This window comes from Pteropus alecto, unplaced genomic scaffold (assembly GCF_000325575.1).
Source record: "Pteropus alecto unplaced genomic scaffold, ASM32557v1 scaffold53, whole genome shotgun sequence".
NCBI classification, from domain to species: Eukaryota; Metazoa; Chordata; class Mammalia; order Chiroptera; family Pteropodidae; genus Pteropus; species Pteropus alecto.
The window spans coordinates 1,358,678-1,377,961 of record NW_006434366.1 but is presented as its reverse complement, the minus strand read 5'-3'; the positions used below and the strand labels follow the sequence as shown (position 1 = coordinate 1,377,961).

The following is a 19,284-nucleotide window of genomic DNA, read 5'->3' as shown; positions in this document are numbered from 1 at the left end:
CTGTCCTGCCTGTTCAGTGAACGCATGGAACACACACCTGCCAGCGCTGGGCTCGCTGCTGGGGATGCGTCCGTGAACCACACCAACAAAGACCCCTGTCCCTGTGGACACAGTGTAGAAGGAGATGCACCCTACATGTGAAGATGACAGTGGAGGGTGCTCCCCAGAGAGGCACGCAGGTGCGGGGATGGCGCGGTTAGGGGAGCAGAGCCTGCAGAAGCAAGTCCCTCCAGATCGATGTCCATTCAGGTTGTAAAACAATTCCTCATCCGCCTAGCTGGTGATGGCAAAGAAGGGCGAAGGGCCGGGTGGTTGCCCCGGGAGGGCAACATCAATTCACGTTGAGGAGGGTCCCCAGGTGGAAGGTTTCCCAAGTGTTTGTGGCGGTGGTGGGGAGACAGCCTGCTGGAAAGAAGATTCAGATGTTGGCCAGTAAGACCATGAGACAATGGAGCCAAAATAAGGAGGGCGGCTGTGACCCACACATAGCACATCTGTGAGCTACCAAACCCACATCTGTAACCTCCCAACACACAGGTGATGAAGGCATACCAGTGGCCTCACCGACATGGCTGGGACCTTTCCCATTTAGCTATGACCCTTACATACCCATAACCCCCTATGTACAAAGCTGTGACCTGCACCCAGCCAGCTGTGATCCTTCCAATCCTGTGACTACCTCTTATCACTTCCTGAAGGGACCTGGAAGACAGCCTTGGAGAAAGCGCAACTTGAGACAGCCAGAGCTGTCCGGTGGGTAAACTGGGTGAGGGGATCAGGGAGTGAGGTGGCTCAGGGGCCTGAGGTCTGTACAACCAGAAAGCAGGCAGAGCTGGACCGTGAAGCTGGACTGACCTGTCAATGGAGCATAAAAAGTACATTCCTGAGAGGAATCAGTTCTTCATCCTCAGCCTCTGGGTTGTCCAAGAAGGTTATCAGATGTGCGGCCTAAAGGTGGACACCAGGAGGTCTCGTCACATCCCGCGGTCTGGGTATGTGAGTCCTTCAGGGGCTAATCAGAGGATTGGCCGGAACTCTGAGGTATGTCCAGGTGTCGATGTAGGACTGGACAGTTAAAAAGCTTAAGTCCCCAGGCTACTTGAAACAAGAACAAAATCTTTCCTTGGGCCTCAACCTACTTGATTTTAATAATTTAGCAGTTTGTCTATAGTGGTTCCATTTTATTTCTTCGGTCTGTTCCTCAGACCCCAGACATATGCCACTTGAACCAATCAGACCAGAATAACCTGGCAGAAGCTGGCCTATAGGTGGGGCCCTGGGGTGGGGGAGGGCTTCGGGCACCCCAGCTGCTTCCTGCTGTTTCACCATTAGATCGTCTCTCTTGGACTGAAGCCAGCTAGAGAATGCTTGCTGGCCAGCTGGTTGGCTGGATTGTGCCAGTTGCCGCACTAGGTTTCCGGGGGCACCAGGAGGTAGCATGGAGCCCTTGGGAGTTTGCCAGGCTCTCTGAACCTAATGGTCATCACTCTGGGACCCTGCTTCTGGAACAGGCTCAGCAGCCTCCACCTCTGTGGCTAGGTCATGGCTGGTGTGCCCACAGCCCCCAGCACGCTGGATCCTCCTCTCCATCCCTGCCAGCTTCTCCATCCTAGTCAGCCTGAAGGACCAAACCCAGATGGCAGCCATCCATGCCACTGCTGGTGACCACTATGCTGGAGACCACCATGCTGGAGGGTCACTGGCTCAGGCTCAGACTGGGCTGTAGACCCTGGCAGCATTTTCACCTGGGCCAGGGCCATGATGCTCCCTTCACCCCACCCTGGCAGGCAAGCTTGGGCCTGGGCACCTAACAGGTCTCAATCACTAGCTTCTGAATCAGCACGCAAGTGAAGTCACCAAGGAATGAACAAGCATGCAGTCACTGATACACCCTGCACAGACCCGTGGTCTTACCAACGTGGTCTCACAGTCACAAGACAGCTGAGTCTCACACTCTGCTGGAGTTTGCATGGAGGCTCAGATGGCCACTAACTACACCTTCACAGAGATATAATAATCGCTGACCCAGCAAGTGTACAGAGGGTGACAACACAGGCCTGACTTCATGAGCACAGTGCCTTTCAGACACAGGTTCCCTAAAGCAGGGATGACTTATCTACCGGGCACAGGGCCTAAGAGCCACAATACTTCTAGGGACCCACAAACATGATTTGATTTTTATTTTTTTAATAGAAGAAAAAATATAAATAATATATAATGAAGTCATTCTGGATTGTATTTCTTTATACCAACATTGTTGTAAAATATATTTTTAAATATTTTTTGAGGAAGGGACTCACAAAGGCAAAAGTGTCCAGGGCTCCCAGATGTCATGATGCAGCTATGCAGGGCAAATTCACTCCCTGGGTGAATTTGTCCAGGGCTCCCAGATGTCATGATGCAGCTATGCAGGGCAAATTCACTCCCTGGGTATTCTTCCGAGGCACCCAGACTCCAGTACCACAAACAGGCCTGCCCAGCTGGGCGGCCACCCAGACAACCCCCCTGCACTGCCTCAGTCCAAATAAAGCCACCCCCACCTCAGTCCAAATAAAGCCACAAAGCCCTGCCCTAATGCTGACAGTGTGGGAGGAGGGGCCATTTCCTGCCCAGGCCCCACCCCGACCAAGAGCACTTTGCTAGGGATGCTGAGGTGGCTCTGCTGCCTGGCCCTGGCCCTCCGAGGCCCGCCCCCATACTGGGTGGGGTGACCCCCTACAAAAGCTCAGAGTTGTCAGCAGCCGCTTCCTCCAAGAGTCTGGTGCAGCTGGAACACAGTTAAGGAACAAAGAATCTTGCTGATTCTTGTCTAGGCGCTCACCCTGGGGTCAGGAAGTTTGGAGAATGAGGCCCTTCAGCCCTGAGGTTTGCAGGAACAGCGGACAGACTGGTGGGTGGATATACAGGCGAGCTGGGCCAGCCAGTCCTTGATCACTGAGCATTCCCCCTCCAACGACTGGCTGGGATTCCCGGAAGAAGAGACAGAAAAGGCACCCCCATTAGTCAGGTAAGCCTGGGGGCCAAGGGCCTGGCTTCCTGCCAGTCTTCTTAGAACAGATGTCATGGCTTCTGTGGCCCTTGGGGAAGTAGGGTGGGTGAGCCTAGGCCAGGGCAAGGCCTGTGGGAGACGGCAAAGGCTGGGCCCTAGAGGAAACTTGGACATGCCCTCCAGGGACTTTGTTCCTTTCTATGCTTTTTCTTTGCCCTTTGACCTCCCTGAGCCCTGCGGGTTGGTGTTTACCTGAAACCAGACCAGGGGTGGATTAATGAGCCAGGGGTTTGGACTGCTTGCCCTGAGCAGGCGTCAGAGAGTTCAAGGCCTGCTCTCAGCTCTGCCTCCCGTGGCTAGGTTTCCCTAGACCTACCCTGTGCCATGGCAGCCCACCTGCTTCCTGTCTGCGCCCTCTTCCTGACTTTGCTCGGCATGACCCAAGGCTCCGGAGGCCCTGTGGTACCCGACCAGCCCTTCACCACCGTCTGGAATGCAAACACCCAGTGGTGCCTGGAGAGGCACGGCGTGGACGTGGATGTCAGTGTCTTTGATGTGGTGGCCAACCCCGGGCAGACCTTCCTTGGCCCTAACATGATCATTTTCTACAGCTCCCAGCTGGGCACCTACCCCTACTATACATCTGCTGGGGAGCCTGTGTTTGGCGGCCTGCCCCAGAATGCCAGCTTGGATGCCCACCTGGCCCACACATTCCAGGACGTCCTGGCTGCCATGCCTGTGTCCGACTTCTCAGGGCTGGCAGTCATTGACTGGGAGGCATGGCGCCCACGCTGGGCCTTCAACTGGGACACCAAGGATATTTATCGGCAGCGCTCACGGGAACTGGTAGAGGGGCAGCACCCTGACTGGCCAGCTCCTTGGGTGGAAACAGCAGCCCAGGAACAGTTCCAGAGGGCTGCACAGGACTGGATGGTAGCCACCCTCAAGCTGGGACAGGCACTGCGACCTCGTGGCCTCTGGGGCTTCTATGGCTTCCCTGACTGCTATAATTATGACTTTCTAAGCCCTAGCTACACAGGAGAGTGCCCACCAGGTATCCGTGCCCAGAACGACCAGCTGGGGTGGCTGTGGGGCCAGAGCCGTGCCCTCTACCCTAGCATCTACATGCCCTCAGCGCTGGAGGGCACGGGGAAGGCACAGATGTATGTGCGGCACCGTGTGGGTGAGGCATTCCGTGTGGCTGTAGATGCTGGGGACCCCAGTCTGCCGGTGTTACCCTACGTCCAAATCTTCTATGACATGACAAGCCGTTTTCTGTCCCTGGTAAGTCTCGTTCTGTGACCCTGCCCACCCTGTACCTTACCTCGTCAGGCATTAGGCCCAGCAGCTGAGGCCATACAGGCTTTGGGCATTTTCATCCATTCATTCTCTTGTTCTTTGAACACCTGTCGTGTGCCAAGCTCTGTGCTAGGCACAGGTGGTTCAACATTCATTAGCGGGATGCAGTCCCCACCTGCATGGCCCTCACAGGCTAGGGAGGGCACAGGCTGGCCATTGGCCACCAGGGCCAGAGCAGCCCCAAGTGGGGGTTATGAGTTATTTACCTCATCCGGTGTTACAGTAATCTGCTGTGGAGCGGGAGAGGGGCTCCACAGAGCTGTGCCGTCCCTTTCCCCAGGATGACCTGGAGCACAGCCTGGGGGAGAGTGCAGCCCAGGGGGCAGCAGGAGTGGTGCTCTGGGTGAGCTGGGAGAACACCAAAACCAAGGTAAGCTCAGGCCCAGGGTGGGCGCGGGGGCGGAAGGTGCTGCCCCGCTGACTGGGGAGACCTTGGTCCACCCTTCCCACTCCCGAAGTCCTGGCTGGCCAGCAGGCGAGGGCTTCAATGCCCTAGGTAGGCCCATGCATGGCCGTGGTGTCCCCGACACTCCCTCTCCTACCCAGGAATCATGCCAGGCCATCAAGGAGTATGTGGACACCACGCTGGGGCCCTTCATCCTGAACGTGACCAGTGGGGCTCGTCTGTGCAGTCAAGCCCTGTGCTCCGGCCATGGCCGCTGTGCCCGGCGCCTCAGCCACTCTGACGCCCTCTTCACCCTCAACCCCGCCAGTTTCTCCATCGAGTCCACACCTGGTGGTGGGCCCCTGACCCTGCGAGGTGCCCTCTCACTTGAGGATCGGGTGCGGATGGCTGTAGAGTTCAAATGTCACTGCTACCCTGGCTGGAGGGGAGCATGGTGTGAGCAGCAGGGCACCTGGTGATCGGCCACACACCGGGACACACAGAGTACCACTTAATGCACTCTGGGCCCGGCCAAGGCTTTTTCGAATACAGGCAGTTACATGAGTCGTGGTCACAGTCAGCAGTACACTCAGCCACTGTCATGAGCATATACCTGCGCATGCACACATGCTTACAGACCGGGATAGTTCCATAAGGAGTTCGAGACTCAGGCACCCACCAGCAGTCAAAAAATCTCTTCCAGAGACACTGAGCCAGTCTTTAAACTGCAGCAATCACAAAAACTGACATTCACGGAGCGCCTACTCTTCTCCAAGTCCTGTGCTAAGCATTTTAAGTAGGCTAACTCATTCATTCCTAACAAGACGCTATGAGGAAACTGAGGCACAATGGGAGAGAAAGCCCTCTGCCCAAGGTTGCACAGCGAGAAAATAGGGAAGCTGAGATTCGAACCCATGCTCTTTGGCTATAGAGGTAGAGCCCTTTGACTCTTACTATGTGTTGATGGTAAACAGCCCTGCACGCAACTTGAATCCGTTCAGAGGCACCAGCCCCGAAAATAAAGCAAATGATGATTCTTGCATCAAATGCTGTTTATTGAGCGCCTAAAATGTGCAGGCGCCAGGATCCAGAGGGCACAGTAGTCTCGTCTCTCAGATCTGACGTCAGTCCGAGGGCGGCTGCTTCCCAGGGCGGGGCCCACATTTCAAGAGGAAGTTCCACCTGGCCATTTCCACGCTGGACGTGGGCAGAAGGCCGGGAGCTGAGACAAAGCGGAGCAGGGGCGAGACTTGAGTCCGGGGGTGAGGCGGGAGCGGAGCCAACTGGAGGAGGGGCCTGCCCGCCCAGCTTAGGCTTGGGGAGCACCGGGCGCCAGCACCGCCTCCGCAGAGCCAAATCGAGGCGGGACCTAAGCGGTGACGCACGGAGCGAGAGACTGGGCCTCCATGGGGCGGGGCCTGGAGGGGCGGAGCCAACAGGAGATGGAGCCAGCGTTGGGTCCGAGTGGCGACGCGCAGGGAGCAGGGCCGGGTTCAGCGCGCTCGGGCGGGGAAGAGGCGGAGCCAGGGTACAGACCAAGTCTGCGTCCCGTCAGTGTTATGACGCATGGGCCGGGCGCGGGGCCTAAGAGGGTCCCCCGGGGGCCTGGGGGGGGGGCCTGGCCGCCCCGGGAGACTCTGGACCAAGTGGTGCGCCGCGGCTTGCGACGACCGCAGTGCGTCCGCCGCACCGCTAGGGGCCAGCGCGGGCGGACGGAGGAGTCCGAGCCAGAGACAGCGAGTTCCCGATCTGTGCGGAGCCAGGACGCCGAGCATCCTGGATCCCGGCTTCAACATGTCAGTACCGCCCTCACCCCGTGCGCTGCGTGTCCGTCCTCTTTATACCCCGCGCATGTCTTCTCCGCGCGTGCAGTCAAGTGCCTGTGTCGCCCCGCACGCCCTCCCTGTGTCTGTGGTTCCCTCCCAGAGCATGCCGAGCCACACCCACCCAGAGTCAAGCTCCCGAAGCCCCTCACCCCCACAGCAGCACGGTTTGCCACCCACTAAGAGGGAGGGGAAAACCGAGGCACCGGAGGGACAGTGCCTCCTCTCTCTGAGGACCCAGGGGCCCCGCCCACAGTGGGTTGGGTCGGTACTGAAGGGGTTAAACCGGGGGGGAAGATTGAGGTTCCAGGCCTAGAGGCAGATCCTGGGGCTTCCTTCCTCCTGGTGAAAGGGTGTCGCAGCTGCGGAGGTAACTGATTGCAGGTGAGGGCCTTAGAGCCCTCGGCGTGGAATGTGGTGTGAGGCGAGAGGCCCACCTGTTACTGATCAGTGTGGAATTGGCCTCAACTCAAGGGACCTTCCTGGGGAGGTGGGGAAGGGGAGCCACGACACACCCTCTGATAAGCAGGTGAGTAGAATGGTGGGGCCCAGCACCTCCCCCAGCCCTCACCCCCACCGCCAGAAATCCCCCAACATAGATCCTTCTGCCAGCAGGGCCTGAGGTAGGATGGGCAAACAATGGGGTTTGGGTGCAGAAGATCTGGACCCCTAAGCTGGTGGCCGTTGGAACCCCTGTGAATGGAGGAAGGAAGCTGTGGTCCTTATCTAGGGTTGCTACGAAACTCAGGCCAGTGCAGAACCAGGCTTGCAGGAGCTACCGCTGCTGTGTGACTGTGAGCCAGGCCCCTTGTTAGTGCTACAGGGGCCCCATCTGAGGGTACAGTTGGGTCCATGCTCAGTCAAAGTGCCCTGGCAGTGTTGGGGAGGGGATCATGGGCCCTGTGCCCCAGGCAGAGAAGGCAATCCAGGGAGGGGAAAACAGCCCAATGGGTGGGTGAGTGGTGTCCCAGGATCTGTTAAATGGTGGGCGTGGCCCAGGTGGTCAAAAAGGGTGACCTGGAATATAGGCAAGGGGGGTCCTGGTGATAGTTGTGTTCCCCCCAAAAGGAGCCTTGGATGGGTTTAAGCAGGGGTCATGGTGTCTGGTTTGCATGTTCTGTCCACTAGCCAGCGAGCTGCAGTGCTATAGGGCTAGATCAACTGTCCTGGGGAGGACAAAGTTGTAGCCAGACCAGGCTAGGGCCAGGACTCCTAGGTTCTGCCCCAGCCTTTAGCCCTCAGCCTCTGTCCAGTGTGGGGCATGACACTCTAAACCCATCCCCTCTGCTGTCCACCTGAGTCAGCTCCCCTAGGTATAGAAAAGAGATGGGTCTCCTCCAGCTTACCTGTGCTATTAGGTGAGTATGGGAACAAGGTGCAGCCCACTACTCCCCTGTTCTAGGATGCATGGCTCCCCTAGTACTCTGTCAGCCCCTTCCTGCTCCAGGCCTATCCTCCCTCCTAGAACAGCCCAGCATGGCTGGTGTCCATAGGAGGAGTACCCTTGTGGTCTGAGGAGATGCCAGGTCCTGGAGACCATGGCCTTAACCCCCAGCTTGGCACTGAGCCACCTGCAGCCCAGCAAGAGATAGCCTTGGCTCCCAGCCTGACTTAGCCAAGCCTGGATCTTGCATGTAGGCAGGAGCTGACTCTGAGCCCTGGCCCAGCCAAGCTGACCCCTACCCTAGACCCTGCACACTGGATGGAGCTGATCCTGAGTACCAGCCCAGCTGAGCTGACTCTGGATCCTGCATGCCAGCCAGAGCCAATCCTGAGATCCAACCTGGCCAAGCTGACCCTGGATCCTGCACACCAGCCAGAGCTGATCCTGAGCCCCAGGCTATCTGAACTGACCCCGGGTTCTGCATGCCATCCAGAGATGACCCTCAGACCTGGCTCAACTGAGCTGACCCTGGAGCCTGTGCACTGCCGACCTGAGCTCCTGGATGCCTGTGCCGACCTCATCAATGAGCAGTGGCCCCGCAGCCGGGCCTCCCGCCTGCACTCCTTGGGCCAGTCTTCAGACAACTTCCCCCTCTGCCTGATGCTGCTGAGTTCCAACCCCACACCCGGGGCAGCCCCCATCGTGGTGGGCCATGCCCGCCTGTCACGGGTGCTGGACCAGCCCCAGAGCCTGCTAGTAGAGACAGTGGTGGTGGCCCGGGCTCTAAGGGGCCGTGGCTTTGGCCGCTGCCTCATGGAGGGCCTTGAGGTCTTTGCCCAGGCCCGGGGCTTCCGCCGGCTGCATCTCACCACCCATGACCAGTTAAACTTCTATGCCCACCTGGGCTACCGGCTGGGTGAGCCTGTGCAGGGCCTGGTCTTCACCAGCCGTCGGCTGCCCACCACCTTGCTCAGTGCCTTCCCCAGGGCCTTTCCCCCCCGACCACCCTGCAATGTCCTCAGCCCGACTGCTCAAGCTGCTCCAAGAGCCCCCAAAGGGCCATCCTTGCCACCACCCCCTCCCCTGCCTGAGCCCTTGACCTCCTCATCACTACTTCCAGCAAGGCCCCTTCCACAAAACCTGCTGGAGACACAATACTGTGACCTGAGAGGATGCCCCATATTCTGGATGGAAAAGGACATCTGAGAGCCACTAAGGGCAAGGCACTGTCTTTCTGGGTCAATGAACTACCCAGGACAGTCCTAGCCTCAGCACACTGGCCATACCTCAGCCCCTAACCCCTGACCTCTGGGGACAGCTTTAGCCTGAGCATGTTTCCTAAGTGCCAATAAGGCCAGGAGATGGCTCCTGGCTCTGGCTCAGAGCTGTCAGTGTGGCCGAATAAAGGCTTTTGTTGGGTGTAGCTATGACAGTTTATTTGTTGACCCCCACTCTTACCTCTCAGCCTCATCTTAGGTCCCCTGTCCCTCCAGGAGCCTCCAGATCCACCTTGGCCCTGAGGCCATGGATGGAAGGACACCTGCCCTTTGCCACACCCACTCTGCCATGTTCAGGGAACAGGGTGTCTGTCCCTTCCGCATGCACTCACTCATCACCATTCACTAAGCACCTACTATATGTTAGGCCCTGGGCTGGGCACGGACAACGGGAAACTAGATAGATAGGATCTTACTAGATAGGCTCTTGACCCAAGGTGACAGGGAGACAGATACAGTGGCAGGGTCTATGCTGGGACAGTGGGAGCCTAAGCACCCTCTACCTGGAGCTCCAGAAAACCTCCCACGGGAGGTGATTCCACAGCAGAGACTTGAGTGCTGAGTAGGAATTAAGCCAGGCAAGGTGGGGGCTGAGTGTCATTGGGGCAGGAAACAAGATGGGCAGAGGAAATAAGGGGACTTGTGGATAGAGAAGGTGTCAGAGGGTACAGTAGTGCCATGACAGAGATGGAAAACTTGAGAAGGTAGCTGCCCAGGCCTGCTTGGGGTGTCGCTGCTCTGAGGCGTATGGGACCCCTTGAGGACTGTGCTTTTCCTACCCCCACTCTTCTTGGGAGCTGAGGAAGTTTTCCCAGCTTTCCCTGCTGTGTGGGAGGTATGGCCATGGACTTTAAGCTCACAGCCCTTTTCTCCTGCAGGTTTCCATTCCCGAGGCATGACCATGCAGCTAGGCCCGGCCCTGGTGCTAGGGGTGGCCCTGTGCCTGGGGTGTGGCCAGCCCCTGCTTCAGGGCCCCGAACGCCCCTTCTCGGTGCTGTGGAACGTACCCTCAGCACACTGTAGGGCCCGCTTTGGTGTGCATTTGCCACTGGAGACCCTGGGCATCATAGCCAACCGCGGCCACCGTTTCCATGGTCAGAACATCACCATCTTCTACAAGAACCAGCTTGGCCTCTATCCCTACCTTGGGCCCATGGGCACAGCTCACAATGGGGGCATCCCCCAGGCTGTGCTCCTTGACCGCCACCTGGCACGGGCTGCCTCCCAGATCCACCGCATTCTGGGACCTGGCTTCGCTGGCCTGGCAGTGCTGGACTGGGAGGAATGGTATCCACTCTGGGCTGGGAACTGGGGCCGCCGCCGAGCCTATCAGGCAGCCTCATGGGCTTGGGCACAGCAGGCATTCCCCGACCTGAACCCCCAGGAGCAGCTCCACCAGGCCCGTACTGGCTTTGAAAAGGCAGCCCGTGCACTGATGGAAGGCACGCTGCGGCTGGGCCAAGCACTGCAGCCCCGTGGGCTCTGGGGTTTCTACCACTTCCCAGCCTGTGGCAACGGCTGGCATGGTATGGCTTCTAATTACACGGGCCACTGCCACGCAGCCACCGTCACCCGCAACACCCAACTGCATTGGCTCTGGGCTGCCTCCAGCGCCCTCTTCCCCAGCATCTACCTCCCACCCAGGCTGCCTCCTGTTTACCACCAGACATTTGTCAGGTACCGTCTGGAGGAGGCATTTCGTGTGGCCCTCGCTGGGCACCCACATTCCCTGCCTGTCCTGGCCTATGTCCGCCTCACACACCAGTGCTCTGGGAGGTTCCTGTCCCAGGTGAGTGGAGGTTGATGTCTAGCGAGGAGGCATGACCCTGTCCTAGGAAGGTCTGAGGGGGATTTGAGGGGGAGGCCTTGATCTAGTTGGTGGGGTGGGGGTGGAGGGGCACGGTTCTGTCCTGGAGCATCTGATGAGCTGTGGCTCTGCCCCAGAAGATCTTGAGGAAGAAGGCAAGGCCCAGCCTTGGAGCCCTGATCTGAGTGAAGACATTGTCTGAACAGAGGGCCTGAGAAGCCACTCAGAGGTTCAGTACCAAGGGGCCCTACTCTAGATGTGGAACCAGATCATGGCAGTGAGCCAGGTTTCTGGAAGGTGGATCAGATGGATCTGGCCAGCGGAGCCCTGGCTTAACAGCTCTCTGCTTCCAGGATGACCTTATGCATACCATTGGTGTGAGCGCAGCGCTGGGGGCAGCCGGCGTGGTGCTCTGGGGGGATCTGAGCATCTCCAGTTCTGAGGTGATCATTGCCTGCCCCGCCTCCAGCCTGGCACTCAGCCTGTGTTGGGGTCCCAGGGTCGGGAAGAGACCATGTCAGAGCCACCGAGCAGGAGTATTGATACCTCCCTCCCTTCTCAGGAGAAGTGCTGGCGTCTTCATGACTACCTGGTGGATACCCTGGGTTCTTATGTGATCAACGTGACCAGGGCGGCCATAGCCTGCAGTCATCAGTGGTGCCATGGCCATGGGCGCTGTGCCCGGCAAGACCCAGGACAGCTGGAAGCCTTTCTGCACCTGCAGCCAGATGGCAGCCCTGGAACTTGGGAGTCCTTCAGCTGCCGCTGTTACTCGGGCTGGGCTGGCCCCAACTGCCAGGAGCCCAGGCCTGAGCCTGGGCCTGAAGCAGCATAAAGCCAGGAGTCACCTGCCCCAACCCTCTTGTCCCTGCTGCCATTTACCAGTCCTGGAGGATTCTGTCTCTTGTTCTATTTAGCCTAGCCAATCCTCTCATACACACACCCCACCTCCCATGAAAGAGACCAGAAAAAAAACGTTTACACCGTTTTAAAACCAGGGCCCTGTGAGATCACCTGATCCCTCCTAAAAAGAAGCAGCCCCAGGGAGAGAGAAGGTTCCGGATGGTTAGGGTCACCAGCCCAGGGTTCAATTCCTACACATCACTGGGTCCATGAAGTGGTCACAGGAGACTTACCACTCCAAGGGCATGTAGGCCCCATTATCTTGGCTAAGGTATGTAAGCTGTTGTCTGTACTTTGCTTTCTTTCATCATAAAGTCATTTTTTCTTTCACTGCCTGAGGTTTGGCTGTTCCCTCTGTTGCAGCAAGCCCTAAGTTCATCCCATCGCGAGCGTCCCGCCTGCTGCAAGTGCCCCTAGATGCGGGTCATTGCGTGGTGGGCGGCTCCAGGGGGGCAGCTTCCTAGTTAACGACTGTGGAGGCGTACCCGTGGTGGGGGTGAGGGAGGACGCAGAGCATTGTGGGTATATAGTTCACCTAGTGTCGTGGGCCTGAGGGTTGTGGGAGTAGACTACAATTCCCGAGGTGCTCTGCGCCCACCCGAAAGGCGGCAATCTGCGCGCGCAGCCCCTAGGGACTAGTAGTTTTGGCCGCGGGGCTGTGGGTCTGAACCGAATGACCAGGAACTCGCCTTCCCGGCGACCCGTCTAGCAGGGCGGGGCGCTTCCACCGGTTTGGCAGGGCGGGGCGCCTCGTGAAGATGGTGGCACGCGCGGCGTGTGGCTCCCGTCTTCTGCTCAAGTCTCATCTCAACGCACCGGCCGGCGTCTCGCTGGTCTGGAGCCCCCGCCCGCCGGGTCCCTGACCCCACGCCCCCTCGTGCCCGATACCCGCAATGCCGCGTGCTCGTAAGGGCAGCGCACCCCGCAAGGGTGGCCAGCGCCGCGGAGGGGGTAAGTGGGGAGCACGGGACAACTGATGAGCGATGGGCCCCGCATGGGGCCCTGCGTGGGGCCTTGTCGGTGTCCCCGAGGGTCCTGGGCGGAAATCTGTGCCGGGATCAGCGTGGCACGGTCTCCTGCAACTTCCCAGCTGTTCGCACGTGCTCCGGGAGACGGCTGCCACGTGTGCGCGCAAGTTGAGCGCGCTGCTTGCTGGTCAGGAAGGAGTCTGTGCTCCAGACCCTAACCTGGTACGCATCTCCCGGACTCGGTTTACCTGTTGCTCCTCCGCCCCAGTTACCTGCTGTGGTGGAGAAACCCGCAGGACAGAGCAATTTCCCCAATTCCTGATCTTTTCCAAGACTGGACTGGAAGTTGTTGGGAGGCCTGGGGGGGAGAACTGAGGGAGGGGGCGATAGGGAAGCTGCAGGATTCTGACCTTGGCCGACCTGGCCCTAGAGGGTAGATGAGTGCCTTGGAGCCCCAGGTGGTCCCCATCTGCTTATCAGCGTCCACCAGGAGCCTGTCCTGGTGCATGCAGCAAACACATGTTTACTGGGCAGTGATGGGGTGGGTGCCTTGCTAGGCACAGCTCAGACCTTGCCACCACCCTAATGGGGCTTGGGTGGAGGACACCTAAGAGGGTAGTGACATTCCGTAAGGACTGGTGTTAAGGGACTAGTTCACTGAGTGGCGCCTGCCGTAGACTTAGGAACCAAGGAAGCCTCAAGGTTGGGACTTCTGAGTGAGTCCTGAGAAGGTCAAGAGAAGAGCACAGTGGGAGGGGACAAGTTGTGCAAAGGCATGGTATCTGGAGGGACCATGACACAGTGGAGATAATGAAGGAACCTGGGTGCTCCAGTTGGTAGAGTGGTGAGCAGAGACCTGAGTGAGTGTTGGACTTTGTCCCGCAGGCATATGGAGTTTATAGTTCCTGAGAAGTAGGGCCAGCTTGGTGACCAGAACCCATCTGGGTCTCTGCTTCAGCAGCTGCCCTGGCCAAAGCCAGCCCCTGGTCCTGAGCAGAACCCACACACAGGACTGCTCAGTTCTGCTGAGCCTGACATTCCCCTGTGTTCACCTATTTTCAGGGGCAGTCCACTTCCTGCCCTTCCTAGGGACAGGAGGAGCTCTTGTGTCCATCCACCCGGGGCTGAAAGCCTTGGATGGACCAAGGGAAGCTCAGAAGATAGTATGCTTGAAGGCAGGGGCACCCTCCCATATCCACTAGCAGCTGGGTTTCTGCTCCCAAGGCCGATGGGTGACCTGGTAAGCTTGTTGGTCCACAGAAGAGCCATAACTAGTCAGTTGTTAAAGTCATTGTCTTCATTTGCTCCACTCGAAAGAGGTGCTTTGGCATCTCTGTTTTGCAGAGAAACTGAGTCTTTGAAGGCTAAGTTCCTGACCTGGTTATGTCCCTGTTAAGATGTGGAGCTGGGATTTGAACCCTGAGTCTGACTGACCTTGTAATCTAAGTCCCTGACTCTTGCCTTGGCCATTTTGGGGCATAATCTGGGCTGGTAGCTGAGCTCCCCCAAGATCTTCCTGGATGTGCGCCCACTCCGGGCTGGGCCACAGGCCCAGGTGGTACCTATGCAGCCCCTTCTGCCTCCACCTGGTTTGCAGTCTCCTCCTTAAAGCAGGCTCTGGTCTCAGGGAGGCTCTGTTTACTGTGCCTGCCAGATTTTCCTGGGCTGGGCCTAGTGCCCGGCAGGTAGACCTCGTTCCCTTTCTCCTACATCCTGGCTCAGTGTTTCCTGCAGCAGCCCCTGTGGCTCCCACCTCAGCCTTTTCTCATCTAGAGATGGACAGCATTGTCTCTTGTGGGTTCATGAGGCTGGGTGAGGTAGCCCCAGCCATCACTCATCAATGGAGGCAGGCCACGTTCCCCATTCCACCCTCTTCAGGTACCCGGAGCAGTACCCAAGTTGACTCAGGTTCCAGCGAGGATGAGGCAGCCAGTGAGGCCCGCAGCACCACCAGTGACTGCCCCAGCCTTCTTAGCACCGCGGCAGAGGACAGCCTTGGTGAGAGTGGGTGGGAGTTTGGCAGGGACTCGGTGGGGGCTCCATGGGCAAGGGCAAGAGGCAGGGCTGACCAGCTGGCCTTGCAGGGGGGGATGCCGTGGATGAGCAGGGCCAGCAGGAGGACCTTGAGGAGAAATTGAAGGAGTATGTGGACTGCCTCACAGACAAGAGGTACCCCTGACTGCCAGCCAATCCCTACGCCCATGTCCCTGCTTCACCCATGCCAAGTGTGATCCAGGTCGCGCTGGCTCACAGAACCCCTCTATTTTATCTCCTAGCACCAAGACACGGCAAGGCGCCCTTGAGAGCTTGCGCCTGGCCCTGGCTTCACGCCTACTGCCGGACTTCTTGATGGAGCGCCACCTCACACTGGCCGATGCCTTGGAAAAGTGCCTCAAGAAAGGTTGGACCCAGGGCACGTGGGTGACCTGAACTGGCCAGGTGCTGACCTTTGTGCATGGCTGACTAAAAAGCATCCCTGCAGGGAAGGGCGAGGAACAGGCCCTGGCCGCCGCCATGCTAGGTCTGCTCTGTGTGCAGCTGGGCCCTGGACCCAAGGGTGAGGAGCTGTTCCACAGCCTGCAGCCCCTCCTGGTCTCCGTGCTCAGTGACAGCACAGCGAGCCCTGCTGCCCGGCTCCACGTGAGTGTTCCATGCTCTGTGACACCCTTCTGTCACTCAGCCCCTAAACAGAGAGGGGGGCTCCACCTGCCTCCAGCCTCCCCTACTCTGAGGGTGAGCCCTCGTGGCTAGGAACCCAGGCTCACTCTCTGACCATGACCTGGCTTTCCCTCTTCCCAACAGTGTGCTTCTGCTCTGGGCTTGGGCTGTTATGTAGCTGCTGCCGATGTCCAGGTAAGTGGCCTTTGGGCACAGGTAGTAGAGCACCTAGGCCCTAGCTCTGTCCTGAGCCACTGTCCTGCCTCCCTGTGCCCCTAGGACCTGGTCTCTTGCCTCTCCTGCTTGGAAGGTGTTTTCAGCCGGGCTTGTGGTGTGGGTGGCTCCACAGCTCCTGTGGCTCCTACGAGCCTGCACGGCCTGTTGTGTGCTGCCCTGCAGGCCTGGGCATTGCTACTCACCATCTGCCCCAGCGCCCACATCAGCCACATCCTTGACAGGTAGGGATGACTGCCTCCTGGGTCTGGGAGGGGAAAGGCGAAGAGGCCCCCAACCCACAGACATAGCTCTGTTTGCCCCCTCCCCAGGCAGCTGCCCCGGCTGCCCCAGCTCTTGTCCAGCGAAAGTGTGAACCTGCGGATCGCTGCCGGCGAGACCATCGCACTGCTCTTTGAGCTTGCCCGGGACCTTGAGGTGTGAGGGGGGGGTGCCCGCTGACACCACCTGCCTATCCCAGGCTGGACGAAGGGGATACCACAGAAAGCAAGACCCTTAGGTCACTGGAGAGCGGAAGTAGCCCCAACACAGACTCGCGTGCTAGGGGCCGTGTAGGGGTTCTCTGAGCAGGGGTGTCCAGCCTAGGCAGGGGCCAAGAAGGGATTCAGGGGGGCCGGGCAGAGAAGAAAAAGACTTCCTCAGTGAAAGGAAGGGTTTGGAGAACCCCATGTTGAAAGCCAACCGAGCTCAGGCTTCTGCTCACACATCCTTCGTCGCTCCCACTGCAGGAGGACTTTGTTTACGAGGACATGGACGCCCTCTGCAGTGCCCTGCGCACTCTGGCCACCGACAGCAACAAGTACCGCGCCAAAGCTGACCGCCGGCGCCAGCGTTCTACTTTCCGTGCCGTGCTGCACTTTGTCGAGGTGCGTGTGAGAATGTGTGTGTCCTGGCAGGAGTGCATTCCCAGGCACAGTGCCAAGCCCAGTCCTGCCGGCCCCTCTACCCTGCAGGGCAGTGAGTGTGAGGAAGAAACAGTCCGCTTCGGCCTCGAAGTGCTCTACGTGGACAGCTGGGCTCGGCGCCGGGTCTACGCCGCCTTCAAGGACGCGCTGGGGTCGGGCATGCACCACCACCTCCAGGTGGGGAGGCCAGCAGGGAGGGGCCACCCAGCTTGTCTGCCTGGAACTGGCCTGAGCTCACCGCTGTCTCTGCCCCCAGAACAATGAGCTGCTTCGTGACATCTTTGGCCTGGGCCCTGTGCTAGTGCTAGATGCCGCTGCCCTGAAGGCCTGCAAGATCTCGCGTTTTGAGAAGGTTCGCACCCTTGGGCACCCTCCATCCCCACCTCCTGGAGCTCTGCAGGGGCTAGAGGAGAAGCCCTGGGCCTCCCCCTCCCCAGCTCACCAGATCATCACTCTTTGCCCCCACTTCAGCACCTGTACAATGCTTCTGCCTTCAAAGCGCGGACCAAGGCACGCAGCCGCATGCGAGACAAGCGGGCGGACATCCTGTGAGCCAGGACCAGCTGAGGTGGAGACTGTCCACACCATTGCCCGTATTTTTAACAGAAGACAGTGCAACAACTGGTCCTTGCCAGAAATTGTCGCTTTATTTTCTTAATGACAAAACCAAAAGCAGACATAGGGGTGGGTGGCTGGAGGCCGGGTCACTTGGGATCCTGGCCCTTTGCCCCTGCACTCAGCCCTGTGGCCTCTTCCTGCCGTCTCAGGCCAAGGCGGATGTGCGCCTGTCCCAGGGCTGTGGGGCAGGCAGTAGGAGGGCTGTCCCTTTATCTCCTTTCTCAGACCTGTTCCCCTGGGATGAACCACTTCCTTGGGGGGGCGGTTGGCATCTGGACAGATGCCACCACAACAGGTGGGAAGGTCAGGCTGCCTGGAATGGATTTATGTGATTTTTAAAGATTATAAGAGATAATTAAACTGAATGCTCAGCCTTCTGTGGCCCTGGCTCCCGGGTGTTTCTGCCGGCCCGCCCTCCCCCTCCACTACCCCAGGCTTGGGCGCAGCTGGGTCTCTCCTCCATCTCATCTTTGCCCTCCGAGAGTCTCTGTTCAAATGGCCCTCTTCCTCCTACTCAGAGCTCAGCCTGTCTTGAGAGCTGAAGGTGGACCCCCACCAGGAGGCCTGGCAGAGTTTGGGTGACTGGGGTAGGGGCAGCTATTTCTAGACTTCTGAACCTGCTATCTGGGGGAGGCTAGAAAGTGCTGATAGGCCACAGCAGGAACCAGGAGGCTGTATTGCTTCCTCTGACCTTAGGCCACCCAGAGCAGGGTCTTGGCACCAGAAGCCTTGGCTAGGCTTGGCCCGAACAAGCCAGGAGAGGCAGGTAGCTGTGGGGCCAGATCAGACTCTTACAGAATGTTTACTGAGGAAGGAGAGTGGTACAGCAGTGGGAGAGGAGAAGCCTGCCAATGGCCACTTTATCCCCCTACACACACCCCCCAGACCCCAGGTCCAAGTGACATCTCAGCTGGGTGCTCGGGCCTCACTGGAGTTGAGCCTGCGCAGCTGGCTGAGGCTGGCCAGCCGGAGTTTGAGAAGCATCTCCTCCTGTGTGCGCAGTGTGTGCGCCAGCGTGCGTAGGGATTCACTCTGCAGCACTGCGGACAGGCAGGCAGGATGGAGGATTATCAGACCCGTGCCACCCCCACAACTACACCCACCCAGCCCAGTGCCCGAGGGTGCCGAGAACCCCTACCCCACCCTTCACTGCCTCAGCCTCTGCAACTGCTTCCTCCAACCACACAGAAGAGCCTCCTGGTCCCCCTTCCATGCCCTTGTGCCTCCATACCGCTCAGGTAGACGGCCAGGACGGCAAGCACCAGGCAGGTGAACACCAGCAGTGTGAGTAGCAGCAGGAAGCCCCCTCGGCTGTGCATGGGGCTGCAGCCGCACTGGGCACACAGTGATGGTGGCAGGATGCCCAGCAGCTCGTCCCATGGCTGTGCCTCCTCGGCCAGGGAGGGGCGCAGTGAGCCTGCAGGGTGAATGGGCCATCGAGGGCAGTGGGTGTACTTTCTTTCCTCTCCCAGTAGCTGTGTCTTGTTCCCCTACCTGGCTTACCTCCACTGTGTAGGTCACTGATGGACTCCACGTGGTGCAGGTGCACCTCCTGCACGTGGTTGGGGGCCAGCGATGCCCTGTTCCTCGGGCTCAGCATCGGTGCCGTGGTGTCTGCTGGAGCAGCATGTGGCTGATTGAGGCAGCGGGTCACCCCCTCTCTTCTCCTAGGTGGCTTCTAGAGGCAGCGGGGGCTCAGAGGAGATGGGGACAGGACTAAAGGGCATGGGGCTCCTAAGCCCCTAAAACCAACTCAGGAACGAACCTTGATTTTGGAACCAGGATGACCCTGGAACCCTATAGGCCCATTACACCCACAATAGCGGGAGGTGCCCTTGACTTGTTCACGTTTGTTTCCTTCCAAGCACCTCAGAGACTTTCAGGTATTCCTCTGTCTGCTGATTTCTAGAGAATTTATCAGCCTTGGAGGAATAACTCGCAGTGCTTGAAGTTCATTCCTGCCTCTTCTGCTAT

The 19,284-nt window shown here is 58.7% G+C and overlaps 5 protein-coding genes across 14 annotated transcripts; 4 read left to right on the top strand and 1 right to left on the bottom strand.

The window, feature by feature from the left end:
• The first annotated feature begins 2,430 nt into the window (after positions 1–2,430).
• HYAL1 (hyaluronoglucosaminidase 1) lies at positions 2,431–5,780 on the top strand. 4 transcript variants are annotated; one of them, XM_006909131.3, is made up of 4 exons: positions 2,437–3,007; positions 3,350–4,273; positions 4,629–4,718; positions 4,895–5,780. In XM_006909131.3, the coding sequence occupies exons 2-4, from the start codon at positions 3,374–3,376 to the stop codon at positions 5,210–5,212; spliced, it is 1,308 nt and encodes a 435-aa protein (XP_006909193.1). In that variant the 5' UTR covers positions 2,437–3,007; positions 3,350–3,373; the 3' UTR covers positions 5,213–5,780. The 4 variants fall into 4 exon arrangements, with proteins under 4 accessions (XP_024900591.1, XP_006909193.1, XP_015442642.1 ...); XM_015587156.2 differs by having other exon boundaries at positions 2,438–3,007; positions 3,360–4,273; positions 4,895–5,775; XM_025044824.1 differs by having other exon boundaries at positions 2,442–3,007; positions 4,015–4,273; positions 4,895–5,775.
• A 139-nt stretch (positions 5,781–5,919) lies between these two features.
• On the top strand, positions 5,920–9,363 carry NAA80 (N(alpha)-acetyltransferase 80, NatH catalytic subunit). Of its 3 annotated transcripts, none has more exons than XM_015587221.2 (2): positions 5,920–6,529; positions 8,195–9,363. In XM_015587221.2, the coding sequence occupies exons 1-2, from the start codon at positions 6,300–6,302 to the stop codon at positions 9,144–9,146; spliced, it is 1,182 nt and encodes a 393-aa protein (XP_015442707.1). In that variant the 5' UTR covers positions 5,920–6,299; the 3' UTR covers positions 9,147–9,363. The 3 variants fall into 3 exon arrangements, with proteins under 3 accessions (XP_015442707.1, XP_015442710.1, XP_015442708.1); XM_015587224.2 differs by having other exon boundaries at positions 6,453–6,529; positions 8,245–9,363; XM_015587222.2 differs by lacking the exon at positions 5,920–6,529 and adding an exon at positions 6,926–7,085 and having other exon boundaries at positions 8,316–9,363.
• Positions 6,381–12,258, top strand: HYAL3 (hyaluronoglucosaminidase 3). 3 transcript variants are annotated; one of them, XM_006909129.3, is made up of 4 exons: positions 6,381–6,529; positions 10,096–11,006; positions 11,378–11,467; positions 11,587–12,258. In XM_006909129.3, exons 2-4 carry the CDS (start codon positions 10,113–10,115, stop codon positions 11,857–11,859), a joined length of 1,257 nt encoding a protein of 418 aa, XP_006909191.2. In that variant the 5' UTR covers positions 6,381–6,529; positions 10,096–10,112; the 3' UTR covers positions 11,860–12,258. The 3 variants fall into 3 exon arrangements, with proteins under 3 accessions (XP_006909191.2, XP_024900593.1, XP_024900594.1); XM_025044825.1 differs by having other exon boundaries at positions 6,525–6,926; XM_025044826.1 differs by lacking the exon at positions 11,378–11,467 and having other exon boundaries at positions 6,525–6,926.
• A 301-nt stretch (positions 12,259–12,559) lies between these two features.
• IFRD2 (interferon related developmental regulator 2) lies at positions 12,560–17,691 on the top strand. Of its 3 annotated transcripts, XM_006909127.3 has the most exons (12): positions 12,563–12,878; positions 14,774–14,893; positions 14,980–15,064; positions 15,172–15,296; positions 15,378–15,535; positions 15,698–15,748; positions 15,833–16,011; positions 16,099–16,204; positions 16,516–16,653; positions 16,741–16,869; positions 16,949–17,044; positions 17,164–17,691. In XM_006909127.3, the coding sequence occupies exons 1-12, from the start codon at positions 12,821–12,823 to the stop codon at positions 17,242–17,244; spliced, it is 1,326 nt and encodes a 441-aa protein (XP_006909189.1). In that variant the 5' UTR covers positions 12,563–12,820; the 3' UTR covers positions 17,245–17,691. The 3 variants fall into 3 exon arrangements, with proteins under 3 accessions (XP_024900589.1, XP_006909189.1, XP_024900590.1); XM_025044821.1 differs by having other exon boundaries at positions 12,560–12,878; positions 16,949–17,688; XM_025044822.1 differs by lacking the exons at positions 12,563–12,878; positions 14,980–15,064 and having other exon boundaries at positions 16,949–17,688.
• Positions 17,692–17,814: 123 nt separating this feature from the next.
• LSMEM2 (leucine rich single-pass membrane protein 2) lies at positions 17,815–18,979 on the bottom strand. Its single transcript, XM_025044827.1, has 3 exons — positions 18,814–18,979; positions 18,542–18,727; positions 17,815–18,350 (listed from the first exon to the last, which is right to left on the bottom strand). The coding sequence occupies exons 1-3, from the start codon at positions 18,908–18,910 to the stop codon at positions 18,217–18,219; spliced, it is 417 nt and encodes a 138-aa protein (XP_024900595.1). The 5' UTR covers positions 18,911–18,979; the 3' UTR covers positions 17,815–18,216.
• Positions 18,980–19,284: the final 305 nt, after the last annotated feature.